Source organism: Engystomops pustulosus, chromosome 4 (assembly GCF_040894005.1).
Source record: "Engystomops pustulosus chromosome 4, aEngPut4.maternal, whole genome shotgun sequence".
Taxonomy (NCBI): domain Eukaryota; kingdom Metazoa; phylum Chordata; class Amphibia; order Anura; family Leptodactylidae; genus Engystomops; species Engystomops pustulosus.
The window spans coordinates 78,530,656-78,554,835 of record NC_092414.1 but is presented as its reverse complement, the minus strand read 5'-3'; the positions used below and the strand labels follow the sequence as shown (position 1 = coordinate 78,554,835).

General features: G+C 37.6%; 1 protein-coding gene across 3 annotated transcripts in view; it reads right to left on the bottom strand.

Moving 5' to 3' along the window:
• Positions 1–1,545: 1,545 nt before the first annotated feature.
• The window catches only part of CFAP54 (cilia and flagella associated protein 54), a 218,521-nt gene continuing 195,886 nt past the window's right edge, over positions 1,546–24,180 (bottom strand). For 2 of the 3 annotated variants that reach the window (XM_072146461.1, XM_072146462.1), the window contains exons 62-69: positions 20,577–20,718; positions 18,137–18,301; positions 16,576–16,778; positions 8,869–9,054; positions 7,036–7,142; positions 3,741–3,912; positions 2,269–2,343; positions 1,598–1,987 (exon numbers count right to left, since the gene is read on the bottom strand). In XM_072146461.1, the coding sequence (XP_072002562.1) occupies positions 1,868–1,987; positions 2,269–2,343; positions 3,741–3,912; positions 7,036–7,142; positions 8,869–9,054; positions 16,576–16,778; positions 18,137–18,301; positions 20,577–20,718 (1,170 nt within the window). In that variant the 3' untranslated portion in view covers positions 1,598–1,867. Of the gene's footprint in view, positions 1,988–2,268; positions 2,344–3,740; positions 3,913–7,035; positions 7,143–8,868; positions 9,055–16,575; positions 16,779–18,136; positions 18,302–20,576; positions 20,719–24,180 lie in introns of all 3 variants that reach the window. The other variant, XM_072146463.1, reaches the window with a different exon arrangement.

Sequence of the window (24,180 nt, the reverse complement as noted above, 5' to 3'; positions counted from 1 at the left end):
GGCGCGCTACATCGAAGACGTCCTAATCATCTGGTGGGGTTCGACTCAGAAGCTGGAGTCATATATACAGAGGTTGATTCTAATATTAAACTAACTCATTATATTAGTAAGAAAAAAAGTTTAATTCCTGGATGTCATTTTCAACCATGATGACCTGGGCTTTCTGTAATCTGCTGTTCACAGAAAAGACACTTCAGTAAAAGCTTTATTACGCGCCTCCTCATCGCACCCTACACAGACAATCAATGCCATACCAGTGGGACAGTACATGCCCATATGCAGAATATGTTCAACAGAAGAAGAAAGCAATCTGACAAACTAAGGAGAAGGTTCTGAGGTTGAGGCTATCGCCATCGCTCTTTGAGGAAAGCATACAGACGGGCCCAAACCACTCCCGGATTGGAACTCTCGTGTCGAAAACCAAAACCACAAGATAACTGAGAAGTAAGATTTATTTCCAACTACCATTCTCAATGGAGCAACATTCTGTAATATCATATGGTGTTGTATTGTTAATTTTTATATCAAGTACATCTTTTTTGTAAAACTTTTTTTTCTCTTGCACATCAAGCATTTTTCTGCTGAAATCTCTCGTCCCTCATCCATGTCCTGTAGACCGCTGCTGTGGGCATGAGTAGAACGGGTCTCCTTCTCTGATACCCAGATTGCGCGATACTATGTGCATACTGCTGTGATATGATACATCACATGTAAGGATCACATGATTGGAGCGTCGGGGTAGGCGAAGCTGGACATCAAGCTCCGTCTCATGTGCCCAATAAAAAGCAACAGCCTTATTATTAACAACAGGTGAGAACAAGTGTTCCTATTGGCTGTTTTATATACTCACCCCTGCCTGGCTGACAATACCCCTTGACGAAGGCAGCGCGCCGAAACGCGCATCGGGGTGTCAGCCATCCGAGCGGACGTGGGATATTCAGTACTCAGGTACTTTATACATGTAATTGCAACATGCATATTTTCATTTGGGGCAGATGATGGCCTAGGTCATAAATAGAGTATGCGATATGTACTACCTTAGTACCTCACATGAGATAGTAATGACAACTTTGTCCCTTTTTATGTATCTATAATATTGCAACTATATAATATATATATGTATTGGTGATTTATCTATTCATCCCTTTTGTTGCACAGATGTTTTTGTGTCCCTCCTATTTTCATAAAATTAAATTTTTTATGCACATTTTTGTTTGGAGGTCTGGCTTTTGTGTATAGGTTTTTGTTCTGTTCTTACAGTCACATATGTATAATAGTCCAACATGGAGGAAAATTAGTAGATACAGTAATTATCTACATAACAAAACATATAATCCTCATGCATACAGGTGTTTTTGTATTATTATCAACTGTCCTTTATTCGTCTGACACATTGTAAAGTCTCAAAACAGCATTTCTACCACAACTGCTTCATAACAACACCACACATAGGCAAAAAACTATTCTACATCTATTCTCGCTTTAGAGGGGGGATAAAAAAAACATCCCCTTTATGTGTATTTCCAAAAAAATATTATTTTCAGAAATATAGTCATGATACTTTTTTCCGGTACAAACATGAAATGATAGAAAACGTTTTTAAAAAACCACAGAAAAACAAGTTAGGCTTTTACAATTCTTTATAATCGCTGTTTATAGTACATTCTTCTCATCTTGGAAGCTGCAGGAAAGCAAAGAGATTGATTTTATGAGATTTTTCCCATGGGCAATGCAATAATATATTGTAGAAAGTTCTGGAAAAATATATAAGAAATGGTTTGAATAAAAATTAGTAAAGTCGATGCATGTGATGTGTGTGATAAAAATATATTTGTGAGTGATAAAACAATAAGTGTAAATTGATTGTTCAGGTGAGCTGTGACAGCGTCCAATCTAGCAGGCTTCCCTTCATTAACATACAGCCGTGAGTCAGGTCAAAGACTCTCTCCAGCCTGATTAATGATGGCAAAGTCATGTCAAATGGAGCCTGTGAAAAGAAGGAAATTATAGCTGTGAGAGATTCATTTTTCTTGTCATAGGCAAGCATCACATCCATTTTCGCACTTAAGAAGATTAATATCATAAGGGAAAACTGTTCTGCAATACCCACCAAATGGAGGGGAGCCGACACACAGACTATGTAAATGTACTGTAAACACTCAATAAACACAACAAATTGTGGAAAATGAATCATTTACTCTTGTGTCGGCTGGCGTTAAGATAATGTAGACTTTTAATGCTATAGATAAAGCTAAATTGGAGGCTGACCTGAGGGATTGGCTGTGGATCTGGATCAGTAGATAGTAAGGCTTGAGCTTCAGAACAGCACTTCAGGATCATCACCTTTGAGAAAATAAGCATGAATTGTGGATGGTGACATTACATATGGAGTTACATTGAGGAACACCTCTTTATCCCTCTATAGAGATAGCCTTTCCTATTTCAGGGTTATTTAAAGAAGTTGTATGGCTTTATCACTGGGTTCAACCATATTCTGTTTGTTATAAGGGGTTGGCCACTAAGAACAAAGTTTAGCAACTGCACGTTCCTGTATAAAGGATGAAATCCATAAAATAAAAGATCTGGCTGCCTCTTGGCATGGGTGGGGCACATGAGAAGTGTGTCTCTTCTTGGACACTTGGATCATGTTCTTGTTGGTTTTGTTTTGTTTCTCCTCTCTCATTCTCCCCTTTCCTTCCTATGTCTCCCCCATCTTTCCCTCTCTTCTTCCCGTGAAGGCATAATGTTTCTTGTATATAGTTTGTGCTATTGCTCAATCATTTCTCTTGAATAATGAGCCTCTTTTGTTTGCTTGGTGCATTCTCAAAGTTTGTTGTTTTTTTTTTCTTTTTACATATGTCCTATTTGATGTGCCGTTGGTTTGGCCAAATTTGTTTACCCGGTTAGTACAATAATCAAATAGGGGCACCCATATTGTACTTACATTGGTAAACTGTTTAAGATTTAACCCGCTGGCAGCAGGACTTACGGAGATGTCCCTGGATTTATGGTAGATTGCAATATGCACACCAATTCCATGCTAACTATTTCCATGGATTGGGTGGGAGGGTGTATGAGTGTCCTCTTCATCCTCTTTAAGTCCATATTACACTTGTCCTTACAGGAAGTCCTGAACCCTGCGGCTGGCGAGTTGCATGACCTGTGGCTCCCACAAACTGCAGAGAAAGTTTACTGGGGAGAGTACACTATTAGAGTATTGTACTTACCCTAGTAAACTCTCTTATTAGAGGCCAATCCCTTTAACTCCAGTTCCATTTTGTTAGATTCTTTCACATTTATCTATCTTATATCTTTCAGCATCTAAACATGTTTTATACTTCTACATACATCTCCCACTGATAGAGATGTTAGACATACTGGCAAAAGGAGGAGAATTTAAGTCATTAGTTTATATGTGTTATTCTGCAGCGTAGCAAAGTACACCACTCATTATCAAACACCATTTCTCCTCATGTTTAACAACCAGACTCAATGGGAATCAGTAAATATGATTTATAAATATCCCAGATAAGCAGAGACATGAAAAAGTGTATCTATTGCCATGACATGCAATTTGGAAGACGGATACGTAGATCCATGGCTTGCCACCAGATACTGATGTGTTCCTTCCTGCACCCGAGTGTGACAGCCTAGCGCCTAATACTAATGCTTATCAATGTGTTTCCATCTATCAGCCTCCCATATAAATTACCCTGCTGATTGTGAGCTGTCTCTTTTACCTGCATTTCTTCTGTGATCTTGACTGGTTTCACATCAGGTTTATTTGTTGTCGTCTGAGCAGAACGTTTCTGCTTTTCACCATTGCCCAGAATAGAGGTATCCTTCACATTATGTATTGAGATTTCTACCTTCTGCCTTAGATTACAAAGCTTCTCATGTAATGACAGGGCACTGGTAAGTAGGAAAATGAAATACAATTTGCACTATTTATGAGGATTATCACTTAACATATACTGCAAAATAACATTTGTTTAATGGCACAAGATGGGGCACTTAACTGAAGATATCAAAAAATAAAAATTATGTCACCTTAAACTGCCCTCTCTACAGTATATTCTAGTAGTGTAGATTTGTACTGTGTTGGCCATGGAGAGCAGAAGAAGAGTGAGGAAATCAGGCGATACCTTTCTGAGGCTAACTGAGTATATTTGTTGGTGAGCTTCGAGATTACTAGTTCTCTTCGTCAGACACGATGTTATGCGTGAAACAAAAAAATCACAGCATTTTATACACACTAGGCTTGATGATCACTGCGTAGTGTGTATAAAATTCTGTGAATATTCTGTTTCATGCATAACATAACATGACGAAGAGAAATTGATGGACAAGTGTCTTCTTGATGGACAAGTGTCTTTTTTCAATCGTATAAACTATGAAACTAGTATTCTCAAAAGCTCACCATCAAGTATACTCATTTAGCCTCAAAAAGGTATGATTTCTTCACTCGTATTATACAGTATATTCTATAAGACTTGTCTTGTAAGGTGACCTGTAAGCAGCTGCGTTGCTGCTTATTGATGGTTTCTTCCAGGCAACCAAAAAATTGTAGCATTACAAAGTTGTTATTCAAAAACTTGGGGAGATTTATGAAACTTAAATTCTCAGTTTATTAAAGAGAGTCACACTGGCCCACATTTAATCACAACTGGTGCAGTCTGTACTATGTGCAGTTTGCCTGTGGAGTGTGCAGGGTGCTCCAAATACATCAAAACTTGCGCACGGGATTCATTATTCTGGCATTCTTTTTTGGTGCACTTTGTTCATACTACAGAATTGTGGTGCACGTCAGTAATAAATGTGGCGCAAACTCAGACTAATCGCTAACTTTAGGTGCACATGTTTTCTGTCTTGTCCGACACAAATACATCTGCAAGCAGTTTGCACGTTCTTCTTTTTTAATGCAAAGACAGATAGAAAACTGACGCAAACACTTCAATAAATGTGGGCCATTGTTTGGGGGTTTTTTTGCTGCTTCCAGTTTGAAATTTTTTCCACTTTTTTCCCACAATCAAGAACATGAGAAGTATTCTTTATCCAAGTATGAACAGTGCTTATATACTTCTACTACTGTACTTTCTGATAGTGCTCTAGAGTAATGAAAGAGATTGAGTACTATGGGTAAGGGCTCTTTCATATTGGCGTTGATGTTCAGCTTCAGTTGCGCATCTGTTGGCTTTGTCTCTGTTGTGTCTCAGTTTTTCTTCAGTTTTTGTCTCCATGATGCGTCAATTTTGTCTCAACATTGGTTTGAAAACATCACACTTGATTTTTCAGCCTCGTCAATGGAAAAAACCGGTTCTTTCATCAGTTTTTATTGCGTACCCATAGACTTCTATTTCACTGATCCGCATCAGTTAAAAATTGGATGTGTTTCATAATTTTTCCCATGGACAATGGATCAGTGAAAATACAAGCCAATGTAAAAACACCGATAGAAAACAAGGTCATTGTGAAGTATCTGTTAAAATCACTGAACCATGACGTGAAAAACAACACCACTGTAAAAGAGCCCTAACAAAGAGATGTCCATAAATTAAGTCTAATAATGAGAACAACACAGGAATCCTAGTGAACTTAGAGTAGTGTCAATAGCCAAGAAAAGTCATGACACCTGCTGAAAGCTATCAGTAATTAGAAAGCAATTTTGCCACTTAGTGCACATTCAGCAACACATGATAAGCATTGATAGTTTTATTATTTTTAAATTGGGCTGTCCACCTCTGGCAAATCATTGGGAATACTATCCAGATTTTGTGTCTTAGTAGTTTCTCCTTCATACTTGTTATTCTGAGAGAAGTAAAGTTGGTTGCATAACTCCTGAAAAAAACTAAACCTAGCTCATTTTTAACAGTCTCCTCCATTAGGACTGATTTTTGGTTTGTTTTCAGGTCACTGATGCAGCCAATCACAGGCCTCAGAGGTGATGTGTAAGCCACTGTAATGGCTAGCTGGTGACATACTGCCTGTGTAGAGGTCACTTCTACATAAAGGACATCTACCATCAGGATGATGGATCATAAACCAAGTACACTTACACGCTGGTGTGTGCCCCCTTTGTCAGGATCGGCTCTTCTTTAAGCTTTTTATGTCTTTGTTTTTACAAAAAAAGCTGCAAAATGAGCCGGAGGGGCTCCACGCTCCATAGAAGTTAATGGAGCCTGGAGCCCCTCAGACTCAATTGCATGGTTTTTAAATCATAATTTCTTAAAATTGAAGGGCATAAGAAGTTAAAAGAAGAGCAGATCCTGATAAATGAGGCACACACTAGCATGTAAGTATATTTGGCTTATAATACATGATCCTGATGGTAGATGTCCTTTAACAAATCTAAATCTAACGCTGTGTAATAGATTTGTTCCTGTTTTTATTAACTTCCTTTTTAATGTTATTTGATCATAATACAAATGTCATATTTTAAGAATCCTCCTGGCCACATCTTTTATTTAGACAATGTACAAATTGTCAAGTGAGAAGCAAAACAGCGTCTAAATTCATTAATAAATTTGGAACACATGAAATTCTAAAGTTCTACATTAATATTCTACATTATTATTAACTTCATTAAGTCTTCCTAGTCACAATTTTGGTGTAGGACAGATATCTAGAAACATGTAAAATGTAAACAAGTATTGTGTATAATCATCATCTTCCCAAAATAATTTGCTGCCCACTTTGTGATTCATGGTTCTTTGCAGTGTGTCAAACAGGGGACAATTTGCAAGTGTGAAATATATGCTCACATAGTGATGTGACAAATGATAGCAGAAGTCCATGCACAACACATTGGCGAAAAAGACGACACCTGGACTGTTGGTCCCAGTGCCAGCGTGAACTAATGTGTTAACAGCAGAGCTGGCTTGGCATTGCATCAAGAGCAATGATCATGGAAACAATGGTTCCAGACTAGTAAGTTAAATATAGGTTATTCAGAATTTGTAATTCACATGCAACTAACACAAATTATAAACAACATCTAAGATATACACTATAGATATACAAAAATTCTGTACTTACTGTGTCATAGAAATCCAAATGTAGCCACATAGCACTGCGGATGGATCACATTTTCTTAAGTCTTTAACATCAATTATTTGCTTGTTATACGCATACATTAGCAATACCTTAAATGCATAATGTAAAATGTTAATATTATGTATATATAGTGCTGTGCAAAAGTTTTAGGCAGGTGTGGAAGAATAGTTCAAAAATAGAACTTAATACTGCATCAGAACAACGACCTCAAACATACAGTCAATATCATGAAAAACATCAAGGAGTTCTGAAAGTGATCAGAGCCCTGATCTTAACATCATTGAGTCTGCCCGGGATGATGGGAGGAGGCGAATGATGTGAGTAAAACGACATCCACAGAAGATCTGTGGTTACTTTTGGAAAACATCCCACCTGCAACCACCCTTCAAAAACAGTGTTCTGTGTACCTAAAAGTTTTAAAGGCAAAGGATGGTCATGCCAAATATTAATTTGAATTGTAATCCCTATTGTTCATTTATTTTTCACTTAGATAACTAAAGGGGTTGTCCCACGAACCAAAGTTAGGCCCTATCCACAGATCACAAGAACGAGGGGTCCGATGGTGTCCGACCGCAGTCAGACCCCTCTTTGCTCCCGGAGATTAATGGAGCAGACGGCCACGCATGACCATTCTGCTCCATACATTGGAACTTGCCGAGCGCAAACCTACAGAACCTACCTATCTTGTATGTAACCCGGGGACTGCCTCTTAATAGGAGCCCACAGTATATCATGAATATTATTAACTATGGACTTGTTATCCTATTGTATCTTACTATATTGTAACATGCATGCTATTTTGAGTTTGCAATATGAGATCCATTCTTTTATTTAGTCCCTTAGGCTGCCTACTGTCTAACGTAACAATCCAGTAAGTCTCTCGGTTCAAGAGCTTCCTTATTATATCGCCCCCCTCGTAACGGCTGGGTGACCTTTTCAATGCCCATCCAAGTAAACCCTTTAACTTGTTTGTTATTAATTTTCCTAAAGTGTCTCAAAATTGCTGATATATTAACAGAATCATTTGTGACATCTGACATCCGTTATATGGCCCACATATTGTTTCCGGCAAATTGTGCAATATGCAACCTAGATAGCATTTCTGTAGTACAATGAATCTAGCTCAAGATATTGTTATTTCTCCCCATCACTGTAGAGCTAAAGAAGGCGCTTACCTGAATATATGAACATGCTATACACTGTTTGTGCCCACATTTATAGTTCCCATTTTGCTGAAGCCAGTTGCTATTGGACAAAGAATCATTGCTGGTAAAAAGGCTGGATGGATGTTTTACTATATGTGATCAATTGCATTTAATTTATTATTTTATCTTTGCTTTTTACATATCTTAAGTGTTTTTGCCTTCCCAGCATTTCCCTTTGTCAGGCCTGTGGATCCTTGCCCTTGCTCTGCATATTCAATTTTATTTTGGTCACAAAACAGTTTGATGTATTCTAGCTATGCTGCTGCTGTCAGTCAACATTTCTATTTACTATAATGTAATTTTTTTTTGGTGAAATAATTGGGTAGGGAGATGTGTTTTCTGATTATAGGGGTTGTCTTTTGTGATCAACTTTTTGATATGTTTTTACGGTAATAACGAATTAATAAACTTGTATATTTTCCTAAGAAATATGTCTGTGATATTGTTTGGTAGGTGTTTCAGTTATGATCTAGGTGTTTGTGTGCAGATATACCAATATTTTCATAGATTAATATATAGTATATAGGTTAAAACCAGAAATCATACAGAATTTTACAAACTAATTCAGAAGATCCAATACTGCAAAACCATTTCTTAAACTTTACATTACCAGGTTTTTATCTTGTTTTGATCTCTCCAAGGGTGGAAAATACCACTGTAGACAAAGTTCCTGGTCTAATGCTTGTACTGCCTTTTGCTCCATGTGGCCGATTAATCTACTTTCCAATGACCCACTAGAAGGTGACTTCAATGGTTGTGGAAGAGGCGGATGAACTTCATTGCTCTCCAAATTTTCCTGAAAACATGAATATGAAAATGATAGTTTTTATATCCATAAAAATGATGTAAAAGCTTCACACTTATGTCACTTATAACTGGAATCAGATAAGTAATGACATTCACAGGTATCTATAATCTTCAAAACTGATGCAAAAATGCCTTCTGTGAAGAGGGACTTCACTTTAATCAGATAGTTCTTAAATCCAGTATTTGAGGAATTAAGATGGGGTGTATGGATTATATTATGCAGAACGATAACAGGTCCTGAAACTTGCACAACCATATCTGCTGGCATTATATCTGCTGGTCTGTTAGATGTGTCACAGACAATATGCAGAAAAGTTTTATTTATTTTCTTATTCATATCAATGGTGTTTGTTTAAAATGAATGTTTCTCTTGTACATTTTTATAAAGTTGCCCTAAAGTTGGTCCATGTGCTAGTACAACCCCTCATATCATATGCGGTTGTAAAACTATGGCACATGGGCCTGAGGTGGCACTCAGATGCCTCTCCGTGGGCACCCCAAGCCGTTACCCCAGCAGGAAGCCCAGGATGTGCCTTGTTCAGAAGTATTTTAAAGAGACACATCAATGGCTGCCTGGGACTGCTGGAGGAGCGAGGAGGTGTGTAAAGGGCTTTATTATCATTAGCAGTCCTGCTCCAGACCTCGGGCTTCCTGTTCAGAGGCAGTGGAGGGAAGCTACAATAATAATCTGAATTTCAACACCCTCTTTCTACCATATTGGTGTCCTCAGTATGCTAATACAATTAAGAGCTGTGACAGAGAAGGGAGTGATAAGTTGGCGCACTTTGCAAATAATGCATGGGTTGTGTTTGTAGTTTGGGCACTTCCATCCTGCCATCACTGTCATGTGCCATAAGTACAGAATTCTCATTATAAAAACCAACAGAAATCTAAGACCTATTCTGTATCTCAATATGCTGATTTCAAACCGAGACATACAATATGGACATTTTATCATTTTTAATGATAGGTTACAGAGTTATCAGAGTGACTTCCATTGATTGCATTTTTTGTTATAAAGACAACGCATGGCAATTGAGAGAGTGCCTACAGCTCTGCAATATGGAACATTAGGGGCACCATGTAGTAATGAACAGGATTTGCTATGTGAATGAGACTTAAGGCAAAACCGAGCATTCGACAGAATACAATACAATTTAGAAGCTACATCAGTCTACTGGACGCGTTTAGAAAGATAATCTTGCTTCCTGAAGAGTTTCCTATGGCAGTATGCATGTTGCAGAGTCAGGCATTTGTAAAGCTACAAATAGTTGCACATTCATACTATTTTTAATAGTAAGAAAACTTTTTTTTTATTGAAATCACAGAAAGTAATGAGGTATAATAGTTTCATTTGCTGAGCATCATAAGGTGTTAATGGTTATGACCAAAAATGAGCAAAGCAAGGTTTAATAGTTCACAGCCAGAAAATCATTGTAAAAAGACTGTAATTCAGCTAAAATTAAAGCGGAGTTTCTTTTGCAGAACTTTACACTATTTTTCTAAATTTTTCCTAATCTCCTTTTTTCCTCCACTTAATCTATAAGAAATTCTACATTCAAAGACATTTTCTGGGTTATGTATTTTTAATGTATTCAAATCTATGGGGGTCTGACACCAAGCACCCCCATTATCAGCTGTAAAACTGTAATGATTTACAATTTTTAATTCTCTTTTTTTTTCCTTTAGGCTAACTTTCATTTTGCCTATTTCATATAGGAGGCAATGATCTAATGTGCAACTTTCTACCTTTAGTCAATTATATTGAACATGCTGTTGTATTTGGAGGTGGTGTGTAATAATGGCGGAATATCTAAGTGGAGCAATACAGTACATAGATTTGTGGGAACAGATTTAGTACAATTCAGAATTAACTGATGTAAGATATACAGTGCCACTTTAAACTAGTCAATCTGCTCAGCAATTCCTGATGTACAGTATACCAGTGATGGCAAACCTTTTAGAGGCCGAGTGCCCAAACTACAACAAAGACCCGCTTATTTATCGCAAAGTGCCAACACAAAAATGTAATTTGTGATTTATACTCCCTTCTCTGTCACAGTTTTCATTGATACCAGCACCTGAGGACACCAATAAAGCAGAAAATAGTCCCAGGTAGAGCTGTCACTTTAAAATAGCTCTGTGCACAGCAAGTCCTGGGCTGTCTGGGACTGCAGGAGATACCTGGAGTCATCTCTGGTGATGGCCTGGGTGCCCACAGAAAGGGCTCCGAGTGCCACCTCTGGCACCAGTGCCATAGGTTAGCCATCACTGGTACAGTATATACCATGCTACACACAGGTTCCCTTTATGTGTCTGTATACAGGCGGTCCCCTACTTAAGAACACCTGACTTACATACGACCCCTAGTTACAAACGGACCTCTGGATGTTGGCAATTTACTGTACTTTAGCCTTAGGCTACAATAAACAGCTATAACAGTTATCACAGGTGTCTGTAATGAAGCTTTAGTGTTAATCCTGGTTCTAATGACAATCCAACATTTTTAAAATCCAATTGTCACAGAGACCAAAAAAATTTGGCTGGGGGTTACAATGATAAAGTATACAGTTCCGACTTACATACAAATTCAACTTAAGAACAAACCTACAGACCCTATCTTGTATGTAACCCGGGGACTGCCTGTACTACATTAGAATCCAGACCAACTCTCACTCCATAGGAGTAAAGCACAACATAGACAACATAGCACAAACAAAATTCCAGTTGGTGCTTATGTCCAATACCCTTCAAGATATCTTCTCAAATTACAATAAAAGCATGCGATTCTATAGAATGGAAGATCTGCTCACCATGGCCTTTTCCATCTCCTGAAGGTAGGAGGTGTATAGTCAGCTGCTGGCAATAATCGACATGTATGCTGTCAATAAGGATCTGTAACCTCGTAAATGTTAGCGATAATGCCACTCTAAATATCATAATAGTCCAGGCCTAACAAACATAATTGTCTCCTCTTTATTAGGATTCTCTAACTGAAATCATTCTTACTTTTCAGTCCAATCACTTTATGTCTATTCACTAGACCAAAGGAGGATGAAATCAATAACTCAGGAAAAACAACCCCCCCCTGCACTGAACTGGCTTAACATTTACCAAAGCTTAATTATTTCCTGAAATCAAAATATTTGCATGTTAGATTTCCAATAAAGGACTTTATGAATTTCAGATGTGGATTTGCCCATTTACCCATAATAAAGAGCGCTTGCATAATGACACTTTTATCTTTGTAGACAACATGTGATGCCATTACATTACATTAGGGGGGGAGTTTGAATGAATTCATCGTGACATGTTTAAAAGCAACAAAGCTTTGTTTCTGTAATGAAACAAAATAATCAAAGGACTCTATGCTTGTTAGCTGGATGCTACAGACAGTAATACATGAGGCTGCCTGCACCTGTCAGCTAACTGCAGCACATGATCTGAGGAAGACAGAATGATAATATATGAAACCAAACAAATAGGTCTATACAACATTTTAATGGGAAGCTGCTTGGAGATGTCAACTACATTTAATTGTTTTCTGGATGAAGTCTGATATTATGAATTTTACATTGTAATTCTGGAGCTAAATTTGCACATTATTCTTCAACTATTGTCCTCACAGAAGTGTATTAGATATGCAGTTTACTTAATAGAGATTAGCATAAAATACATACAAACATCAAAAATATGCCACTTGGGTACAGCAATGTTAAAAATAACCAGACATGGGCGCTGGCCTTGGTGCTGAGACACAAGAGCTGCATTAATTCCCTTATTCCTATAAAAGAGCGAACTACAAAAGTAGTTTTTTGGAGCAAGGTGTGAGTAGTCAGCATTTGCTTTGTTACACACCATGGAAAAAGATGATCTTTATCACATTTACAAACACCAACTCTTTGCATCGTTTAATGAGTATATTGTTCAACTAATTCTGTTGCAGTTGGAATGTTCTAGATAGTCCTGAACATTCCCAAGAAATTTTCAGCTCCCTATTGTCAAATGGGAGATTCTGGGCTGTCTGCAATCCAGGACCACCCATCTGACTATAGTTTTAGCATAGTCTGGTTATTCCCAGTAGAGGATATGCTACTCTACTCTGAGATAGGTGGTCACAGGTAGAATCAGTCTGAGTCTCAGTAGTGTTCAAAAGATTAAGACATTGGGGCTCGTTTACTAAGGGTCCGCGGTCCGCACTATCGTTGGGATACCTGCCGATTTTGCGCCGCATTTAGAAGGGGGTTTTAGTGCATAAGATCGGATTTTGGCGCATTGGTGGCGGCTTTCATGCGACACAAATCGGGTGGCGACGGATTCGGAAACCGCGCAGGATTTTACATTTAAATTGTGTCGCAATACCAAACACTTACATGCACCAGGAAGAAGAAGGTGAACTCCGGCGGACCTCAGTGAGGAAGCGACAGATGCAGGAAATCGGGCGCATGAGCTATGTGAATCGCGCCACAATGCAGGATAGTCGGACAGTCCGGATCGGGGATAGCGCGCAGGGCGGGTAAGTAAATGTGCCATATTGAATGGGAATTGTGAGGGCTATACAGAAAAATCCTATTAATAAAGGTTACAAGTTAAAGTTGACGGAGGCGGTGAAAGGTCCTGTTATAAGCATAGCTAATCCTTTCCCATTGTATTCTAACTAAGCCATTATTTCTTTCATAAATATTCTTGTATGTAGAGAATGAATAAGACAAATTAATAGTTGAAGGAAAGATGTAGTTAAAGGGATTGGCCACTTTACCATATGTTTTTTTGTAATGTATGGGGCAGGCTATTAGGTAATTTACCAGTATACATCTACTGAAAGTCCTTCTACGCTTTGATATATAAAGTGAAGTCTCCTGTCATTTAGGTAATTGGTAAATCACTTAATATCCTGCCCCACACACATACACACACATTACAAAAAACAAGAGGTTAAGAGGCATCAAGGACCCCCAGAATCACCCACCAGCAATAGTGTCTTTGTATCCATGTGTGGCATGTGGGCCTTCAAGCCTTCTAAGGCACCAGTATTCAGTGAGAATAAAAACTCTGCAGGAGCACACTTAGCTGTAAGTAAAAAGGGCTGTACACCTATAACCCCGCACTATGCCCTTGGATACAACATTCTATACATCTTTCTATGTGCATATTTAAAGAAAACTAATTTACAGTACAGGAACATATGTCTTACAAAAAGTCATAGTATCACTTTCTCCTCTGTGTTGGCATCCAGTATGCATCCAACTGAGATCATAAGTACAGCGCTATTGCAAAACCCGATACTTTCTCTATGAGACTGAACAATATGTAATAAGTCAGACATTACAATATGAAATTCAATTTCTTTCACATTCACATCACGTTCCTCCTTCGATTAAAGCCAACTATTTCAGGAGGTCAGTACAGGAACAATTTTTCTGCCGAGGTGGAAATCATATATTAAATCCAAACCAAATTCTAGGTCATTTCTTATGACCCTATGTGTAATTTCTACACTCTAACATGTATTAATTGAGAATATGAACATTATGGCAGAAGAAGGTTGATTCTTTACAAAGATGAGCTTGGTGTGCTGCATGAAGAAAGTCAGATTTGTAATCCTATAAATGTAGAGGCTTCCCACTGATTCAGCTGGCACCCCCATTTACGGAAACAGATGGTAAGGTCATTGCTGGCATTTAGGAAATTGTAACTCTCAGAGCAGAAGACAGTGTGTATATTTTAGTTAGCATTCACATGTCATTTAATTGCTTTAAACACAAAATGATGTTTCCCGAGCACACAGCAAGTAGAAGAAAAGCTTAATTACTTGCTAGTTGCTAAGGTAACAACATTTTCTCTAGGAAAATAAATTCCCAGTTTTATGTAAACATAGTAATAATTAGAAAAAAAAACACTGATTTATTAGGAGAAAGATGACATTTAGTTGAATCATTAGCAAGAAACCATTGCTATAGGTTATATTTAACTCATTCTATTTTATACCTCAACGCTATATTCTCCAAAGAGAGCTGGAAAAAAGAAGTGTTTTCTAAAATATATCCACCACCTGAATTACATTAAATGTAAGGTAAAACATGGGTCTTTTTTGTATGGCCTAAAATATCTATCTGAAGGATAACAAACAAGTTGTTTGTTATGCTTTCTTCTTGTACTGTGGGTTAACTAGAACATCATATTGCAGGAGAATGAGTTTGACTATTAGGGTATAAACAAAAATGATTTCAATAAATACCAGTCAGCAGTACAGAAGCTTCTACCTACCAATCACAGCGACACACGTGTGACAGCAGCTATACTTGCTATTTCTGATAAGATCCTTGGACTATTCTTCAACCATGTCATGTTGATCTTATGTAATTCGTTATAAGGGGACACCGCGCACCATGGGAATGGAGGGTTGAGTAAGAGGGGATTAAGTGGTGACTACCGAATTTGGATATAGAAGGGGAATTGCGCCCCTGGTGACTTAGTAAATGTGAGCTGCTGCAGATTCCGGAGTTCCTGATGTAAGACAGGGAATCCACTAAGCAGCGCGATATTACATCGGGTTCTGCCATGTTGATCTTAGATACTATGTAAATTATGTCACACTGAGGTGGTGCTAAGGGTGGTGCTAACCACATGATTAAAATACCATCATAATTAAAGGGAACCTGTCAGCAGAAACTGACCCAATAAATCCCTACAAGAAGATTAAAACTCACCATATCATGTTTCTTTCATAGTCCAATGTGGTGACATCATCCAGAAAAACAGATTGAAGTTATAGGTAAATTGTTGTACAAAGTCAAGGAAGTGGAGAGTTTAGCAATTAGTCAATGACAACAGAGGAGGAGTCCTGCAGTGAGCTTAACTTCAGTGATAAACTTGAGCGCTCTGTGACTTTATGTAACCAATTTACCTGCACTTGAAATCCAGCGTCAAGGCACAATGTGCAAAACATAGGATGTACCCGAACTCAAGGAGAAAGATGAGTGTCAGCACTTCAAGTACTCATGGACAGTGAGTATCATGAACTGAAATTTTATTGTAGATAACGCAACGCGTTTCAGCTCAGTACCCGAGCTTTCATCAGGCATAACCATGATAAAAGCTCCAGTCTGGAGCTAAAATGAAACTCAACTTATGTCTACAATAAAGTCTCAGTTTGTGATACTTAATGTCCATGAGTACTTGAAGCAGCAACACTCGTCTGTCTCCTTGAGTTAAGGTATATCCTATGTTCTGTTTAAAAGTGTAATGTTTACATCTAGTTTCCAATTTATTAGTGTATTTCCAGAAGGGTTGTCATTGGAATGACACATCATAGACTTCTCATAATGCAGATGCTGCAAAAAATGTTGTTTAATAGGAAATAATTATTTTGAATGGCATTTTAATAAAATGATTTGGTACAGGAAAGTTAACTAGAATTTTGAGATAATATAAAATGCTATTGAATTTACTATAATAAGATTTTATTTTCCATGCATATAAATATACAGGCACATATAAAATAATATACCTTAAGTAGAATGTAAAAGTCAGTTGTCTTCTGCTCTAGTCCCCAAAGTAGTTCTGCAGGAAAGTCATCGATGCAGCATGTGGAATATGAGGGAAGATACTTTTTGAGGAACAGGTGCATCTGCACACAGCGCACTGTAATCCCATTATCAAAGACAGATGTATATAGTGTGTCACTAGCAGGCGCTTTCCCATCATTAAAATCTGTAGGAAGACATTAGAGCATGAGATATTACAATTCTAGATGATACCTATAAACGTTGATTGTAAGGACATAGCAGTTATAAATGTAGGTATATGGAGGTGTGAATCAAGATGCTGGAGGGTGGCCCAAAAACAGCTTTGAACAAGAACATTCCCAGCTAAATCTAGAATAGCTTATAGCCAGGAAGAGCATCTTGCAGTAAACAGCTAATTTGTGGCCAGATTCGGGATGGTAACCCAAGAGGAATGTAAAGCGTTGCTGCTAAATTATAAGGGGAGTATAGAACTGAACATAATCTTCTAGGACACCATTCCCCATCTTCCCTTGTTATGTGAATTTTCTAATGGCACTGTAGAGAGGACAATGATCCCATTTGTAAAGCTTGTTATAGGAAGGTGGTAATTAGGTGGATAAACAGAATCAAGGATGTATTCATTTTGAACCCTATATATTTGATATATGTAATTTTTCAGGTTTAGAGATATGACAATATTGGCATCATTACAAGATGGGGGCTGAAAACTTAACAAATCATGTGTGGTAAAGTTGAACCTAAATTCGGAGAAGGTGTAAAAAGCAACTGATTACAAATGGAGGGGAGATTTTAGCTGGGTCTCATAAGATAAAAAATCTAAATAAAAAAACACATATACCTGAAAAGTATTATAGCAGACTTTATGAAGGATGAAAACATAAAGTGTATATTGCAGCATTGGAGATAAGTGTTGCAGCAGTGTAGCTGCTTCTCACTACAAGAATAAGTAAACTTTATACTTGCTATTTTACAACCTATATTCTGCCCACCATCCATGTAAATGTTCTAAGAAAGAGCCATCCTTAGATATATATAAGAGGAAAGAAAGGCTTTGCCTCTCATTGTAGAAGACACATACGAAGAAGTGCTATATCTCATATTCAATAGAATGAAGCAGCAAACACTCTACTAAGAACCCACAATGAGTAAATGTCTAGTGGGTAAACCACATTACCCAAAGCCAATCTGACCCACCAAGAGTGAAATGAGTGAATTTGAAAAGTTAAGCTTTCTGGCTGGAGTGTCTAATAGCCCATGAACCAGTCTACCCAGTGTCTGAGCACTGCAGTTTTATGTAATTTTAATTCATGGAAAAAAACGCAACTTTCTGTTTTTATCAGATGAACCAATGGCTAGTCCTTATTATGCAATGTGGGTTTATGACTACCTGTCTCCAATTTCTGCATATGGTGCAGCAGAAACTGAAAGTTTCCGTTTGGCTTTATTAACTGTTAACACAAGTACAGAGGCATCCCTTTAAAAAATACAGGGACGCCAGAAGACTATGGCCTTAACAAACAAAAATAGCATAAAGTAATTTACCTTTCATTGTCAGCAGATTTTTGAGTCTCATCAGATGATTATAATATCGAATAACATGGACCCAGGACAGGAGATCTGTAGGCAGACTATCTCTATCACTTTTATTTTCATCTATAAGACTTTCTTCAGTGAGTTCTTGTTTGTCAGCAATGTTGTGTTGTTCATCTGTGGAGAAACAGTTGGTTATAGAAACTCTGACAACAATCCCAAGAATAAATGCTGAGCTTAAACGGGTTGTCCACGTTCAGCAAATAATTGATAATAAAGGAAACTAGAAAATGTCGACATCAATAAATATCCACTTTACAGTAAAAAATACAATAAAGATAATACTACCTAAAAATATACACAGTCACATTATGTATAACACAAATCATAATTTCTGTACTGTTCTGTTCTCCTAGAATTGTATAAATCTAACTATTGAGATATTAATAGCTGTGAGGATTATACTTATTTTAGGTTAGCTAATAGTTTATCATTCAGATTTGTTAGATATTAGTTTATAATCATCATTCGGAGTGAGGCAGATTATTATTTACATAATGGCTCCCCTCATTTGTTAACCCATAAGGCTCAGAATGAGAAATACTGTGACCAAAATAAAACCTCAGTGCTTCCCTAAGTGAAAAACCCTGTAACCACACCAAAATATCTAAAATAAAATTGGTTGAACTGCCAAATGTATTATGGTTGTAGGTACATGTAACCCTTACAAATATTATCACATACCTTCTACCCTGGGGCCTGTTTATCCCTAAACCTTAACGTCATTCACAATAATCTCTCATATTCTTATAGTGACAAAAAATGTAATAGCAAGAAACTGGGACTCTACCTCTATCCCATTAGTTGATAAAATAACAAATGTCAAAGAAAAATATATTCCAGCTCTCTCCTGCCACAGGGAGCACTTCCAATCTGGCCAATGAGCTCCATGTGCATAGGACAAACACTGATTAAGTGTGTGCAATGATAGAGGAAGCAGCAACAGTCCAGCATGAGTGGAGATCTCCTCCTATTAAAAGCCATACAGAAAATATAAATCTTGTTGACGTGTTTCATCAAATTGTCTGAAACGCGTCAGCAAGATTTAAATTTTTCTGTATAGCTTTAAATATGAGGAAATAAAAACAAACACATTTTAAGAAGATCACTACTGGTGCTGGACTCTTGCTTCTATCAAATAATATTTTTTTTTAAAATAGAGTCCTTATTAGCCTTCAGAAGAGGAGTGAATGAAATAGTTGACAAGCGGCAATCATATTGGCATTGAACTGTTCTTAAAGGAAGCCTACCACTTGGGATAGGGCTTTTAAGCAGGACATGCTGTGCACCAGCTCAGGGTGAGCTGGTGTCGGCGCTTATCTTCGTTATGTTTTTAAACTGTTTTAAAGCATTTTATTACTTTATTAATGTTTATATCGGAATTAGCTTCCCCGCACTGAGGTCCGCGCTCGGCGCACCACGCGCGCGACCGTGTGTGCGCCTGAATAGGAAGTGGTAGCGCGCATGGTGCGCCGAGTGCGGATGTTGGTGCGGGGAAGCTAGTTCCGATATAAACATTAATAAATTGATTAAATGCTTTAAAACAGTTTAAAAACATAACGAAGATAAGCGCTGGCACCAGCTCACCCTGAGCTGGTGCACGGCATGTGCTGCTTATAAGCCCTATCCCAAGTGGTAGGTTTCCTTTAAATAACATTGTTAAACATTATATTGTTTGTAGGCTTTTTCACCTTAATACTATACCTTGTACTCTATATGTATTTATCTTATTCTATGATTATAGTACACAAGTACTGTTATACTTATTGTTTTGGAAAATCAATAGAGACGTTAAGATCCAAAAAAAAAAAATCAGATGTTGCTGCTTTCAGATTCTATATTGGCCAAACAACCATGATTCTGCCCTAAGCCACTATTCTCTGACAGCAATGGATTTTGTTCTAAGCTCCTGTGCTGTAATAGGATTTCATCGTGACCCACTACATAAAGAGTGGCCTCCTTAATTTTGTAGTTTTTCGATGCAAAAAGATAAACTATTTTAATAAACACTTTATTTTATGATGGAACAAATGTGCAGCATGCTGAGTTATTCTCCAGTAGCCCTATTAACTGTGTTTGAATCCCCTTTATTATCTCATTTGTGACACAAACCCTAATAATTGAACTGCTGAATAAGTTCAGTGAATACACAGGTGTAAAAAAATAAATAAACAAATATAACAACAGTAAATGAATATAAAAAAGAAAAATATAGAGAAAAATACATACATAAAATAATTGTAAATTAATAAAATAAGAGTAAGTAAATATAAACAAAGGAAAAACAAAAAAAGTAAAATAAAAGAGTAAAATACATAAATAAACAAATAAATAAATGAAGACCAGGGCACAACTTTCACTATAACAATGCTACCTCTCTTTCATTACTTACCTTTTAAGTACTTCTTGAAAGCTGCTAAAATATCCATACAAACAAAAGTTGGAAGATGCTGTTGAAGTTGGCCTTTTGTATCCTGAACAGTAACATCCTTTTCTCCAATTAATTGTTTAGACGCCAACATGGCTGAAGCTACCTGCACACATACATTACAACGAGTAGCAAAGTTAAAAAATAAAAGTTAGTAAACTGAATACAAACTTATTTTACTAGATAAACTAAAAGGAGTAATGAATTTACAGAGGAGGTTCACAGCACGACATCCCGATAGACAGGTAATTTTCTGTTTGTTAATGTTCTTTCTGCAGAGGCTAAGATTTCACAATGCTTCTGAACTTTCCTGCCCAGAGCAATTTACTGGCAGTCTACAAGAAAGGTAATATCTTTCTCCTGACAGGGACTGTAACTCCTGTCTCTAGTTAGCAATCGTTTTTATAATCCAACATTACTTCTCATCAAGACTGTATTGGTGGTGATACCTCTGCTGTCTTTTTAATAGCACATGCTGTGTACAATCTCATCATTTTTCCTTTGCCTAATCACCAAGATCATTGGACCCATATCATTCACCGCACTAGTAATATAGACATAGCTCCATGGAACAATGCCTAACATATTTTTTGAGACTAAAAAGCATTTCTTATCAATCTCTTGTTGGCAGAATAGACTTTTCCCTTTTAGAACATAATTAGTTGCTTACTGGACCTTGGCATCAGTCTGAGAACTTTGTCTTTTACTCAGGCAATGCATCTTATTTACCACCTTAGTAACCAAAACAAAAGTGTTCTTACTTTTGTGATTTGATATTTCATAAAATACATGTATGACACAGGCATTAAATATTCATATCCTCTATAAAATGGTAAAACATGATAAAGCTATACATGTTATAATAAAACTATGAATACAGAGGTATCTATGAAAAGGCCTTCCCTATAAAGCAGTCAGGATGAATGACACGTACAGGCGGTCCCCTACTTAAGAACACTCGACTTACATACAACCCCTAGTTACAAACGGACCCCTGGATATTGGTAATTTATTCTACTCTAGTCCTAGGCTACAATGATCAGCTGTAACAGTTATCAAATGTGTCTGTAATGAAGTTTTATTGTTAATCCTGGTTCTTATGACAACCCAACATTTTTAAAATCCAATTGTCACAGAGACCAAAAAAGTTCTGGCTGGGATTACAATGATAAAATATACAGTTCCGACTTACATACAAACTCAACTTAAGAACAAACCTACAGACCCTATCTTGTATGTAACCCGGGGACTGCCTGTATTACTATTAAACAGCATATAGTTTTTAGTCTAAATGTTTACCCTTAATACAAAAAAAATTCAATAGCCATCTTCTGCGGAGCCTGCATGAGCACACGAGCAGACTTTCTGTTAGACGGTCTTGATAGTGAACTGTATGTGGAGATGTATATCAGGGAAATGAGAGGCAACCACTGTCAATATATATTAAGAAACTAAATGGCCTAAAAATGAAAGAGCTATGTATATGGCAAATAGCTATGTCATCCTCAAGCAAATTGTCTCTATAGGTAAATCACTTAGAAACATTATGGAAATTACAATTGGGATGTTATTTACCACCCCTAAGAGGTTTACAAATCAAGCATGCAAGCTAATGAAAGCTAAAGAATTCCATGTATGGTGGTCTTGTTAAAAATATCAAAAAGTTTTGGGAGGAAACTTTTAAAGTTATATCTCAAGTCTGCAATAGGGAAATAGCTGTGTGCCCGGAAAAGTCTCTTTAAAACATTGGAATATGGCATATCCCTGTCATAACCAGATGGTCTGTAAGTAAAATATTTACGACAGCGAGAACGAAAATAGCTTCCAATTGGGAAAGCTCTATGCCTAATTTTTTAAATGTGATTAGGAGAGCAAAAGAGTATCAAATATACGAATAAGCGCTATTGGATAATGGGATGATTAATACCCCAAATTTAAGAGAAAACTGGAGTTTTTCCTGGAGTTGCTAAATTAGAACTAGATTAGAGATATAGCACCATGCCTCTTAAAATCACTTAAAATCATTTAGGTTATTAACCATGTTTGCCTTGCGCTTCCTTTGTCTTCTTAAAAGCTATTGACTATATATCTATGAGGGATTAAGAACATTTTTATGTCCAATTTGTATGTTACATGTTGTATGGACTGTAATGTTTGTATTGTAAATGTTGTATATTATGTGTTAAAAAAAAGAATAAAAATTCTATTAAAAAAATGAAAGTGATATACTGTGACCGTTCACTTTAAAGGAAATCTACCACATGGATGCAGTATTATAATAATAAAGTAATAATAATAATTCCTTTATTTATATAGCGCAAACAGATTACGAAGTTATACACAGAGCTTTGCAAATCAGTCCCTGTCCCCAATGGGGCTCACAATCTTATAAACCTCCCAGTATTTTTTGGAGTATGGGAGGAAACCGGAGGACCCGGAGGAAACCCACACAAACACGGAGAGAACATCTTTATTTATATAGTGCCAAGATATTCTGTAGAGCTTTACAAATCAATATTTTACACCAAGCACACTTACATGCTGGTGTGTACCCCCCTGAAACATGAACAGCTTTTCTAATGCCTTCGTCTTGGAGAAGCCCCTATTGGCTTTGTCATCTGCCAAAAGTCACGGATTTAGCGGGACAGGCCTTATTTTTGGGTGCTGTCCAACGATCCTGGGCAGTTGGGAGAATGTCCTGGGCAGCCACTCTTTGACAAGCCTCCTGGTCCCGCCCCGACACACATGGGGTTGCAGAGCAGAAACCAGGAGGGATCAGCTCCTGCTGCCTCCACACATCTCTACTGTGCTCCATAGCAGAGATGTGTAGAGGTAGCTTCTCCCCTAGATGGCCAGGTCCCCTCCTCTGTCATCTCAGAACTCCGGGAAAAGGAAGCGGGACTGCGGGGTGACGAGGCAAGCGTAAGTAGCAAATTTCTTCTTTTGTTTAATACCCAAGAATACTGGAGGACACGGGGCTACAATATGAGGGGAGGGGCTACTATATTAGACAGATGGAGGGCAGTAGACCCCTATATGAGGAGAGATGGAGGACAGGAAGCCACTATATAAGGGGAGGATGACACATAAGAGGGATGGCGGACAGGAGGCCACTATATAAGAGGGATAGAGGACAGGGGGCCAGTATATAAGAGGGATGGAGGTCAGGAGGTCACTATATGAAGAGAGATGGAGGACAGGAAGCCACTATTTAAGGGGAGGTAACCACTACATAAAAGGGATGGAGGACAGGAGGCCACTAAACGAGAGGGATGGAGGACAGGAGGCCACTACATAAGAGGGGTGGTGGTCAGGAGGTCACTGTGTGAGAGGAATGGAGGTCAGGAGGCAACTATGTAAGAGGGATGAAGTTCAGGAGGCCATTATATGAGAGGGATGGATGAGAATGAGAGGAGGCTACTATATGAGAGGAATGGAAGTCAGGAAGTCTTTCTTTAGCTCAAAGGTTGGGAGCCACTGAGGCAGGCTCATTTACATAATTCTAAAATAATTTTTTTTACAAACCTTGGCCATTAGATGATAAAGAAAGAAAGGAACTTGTTTTAGA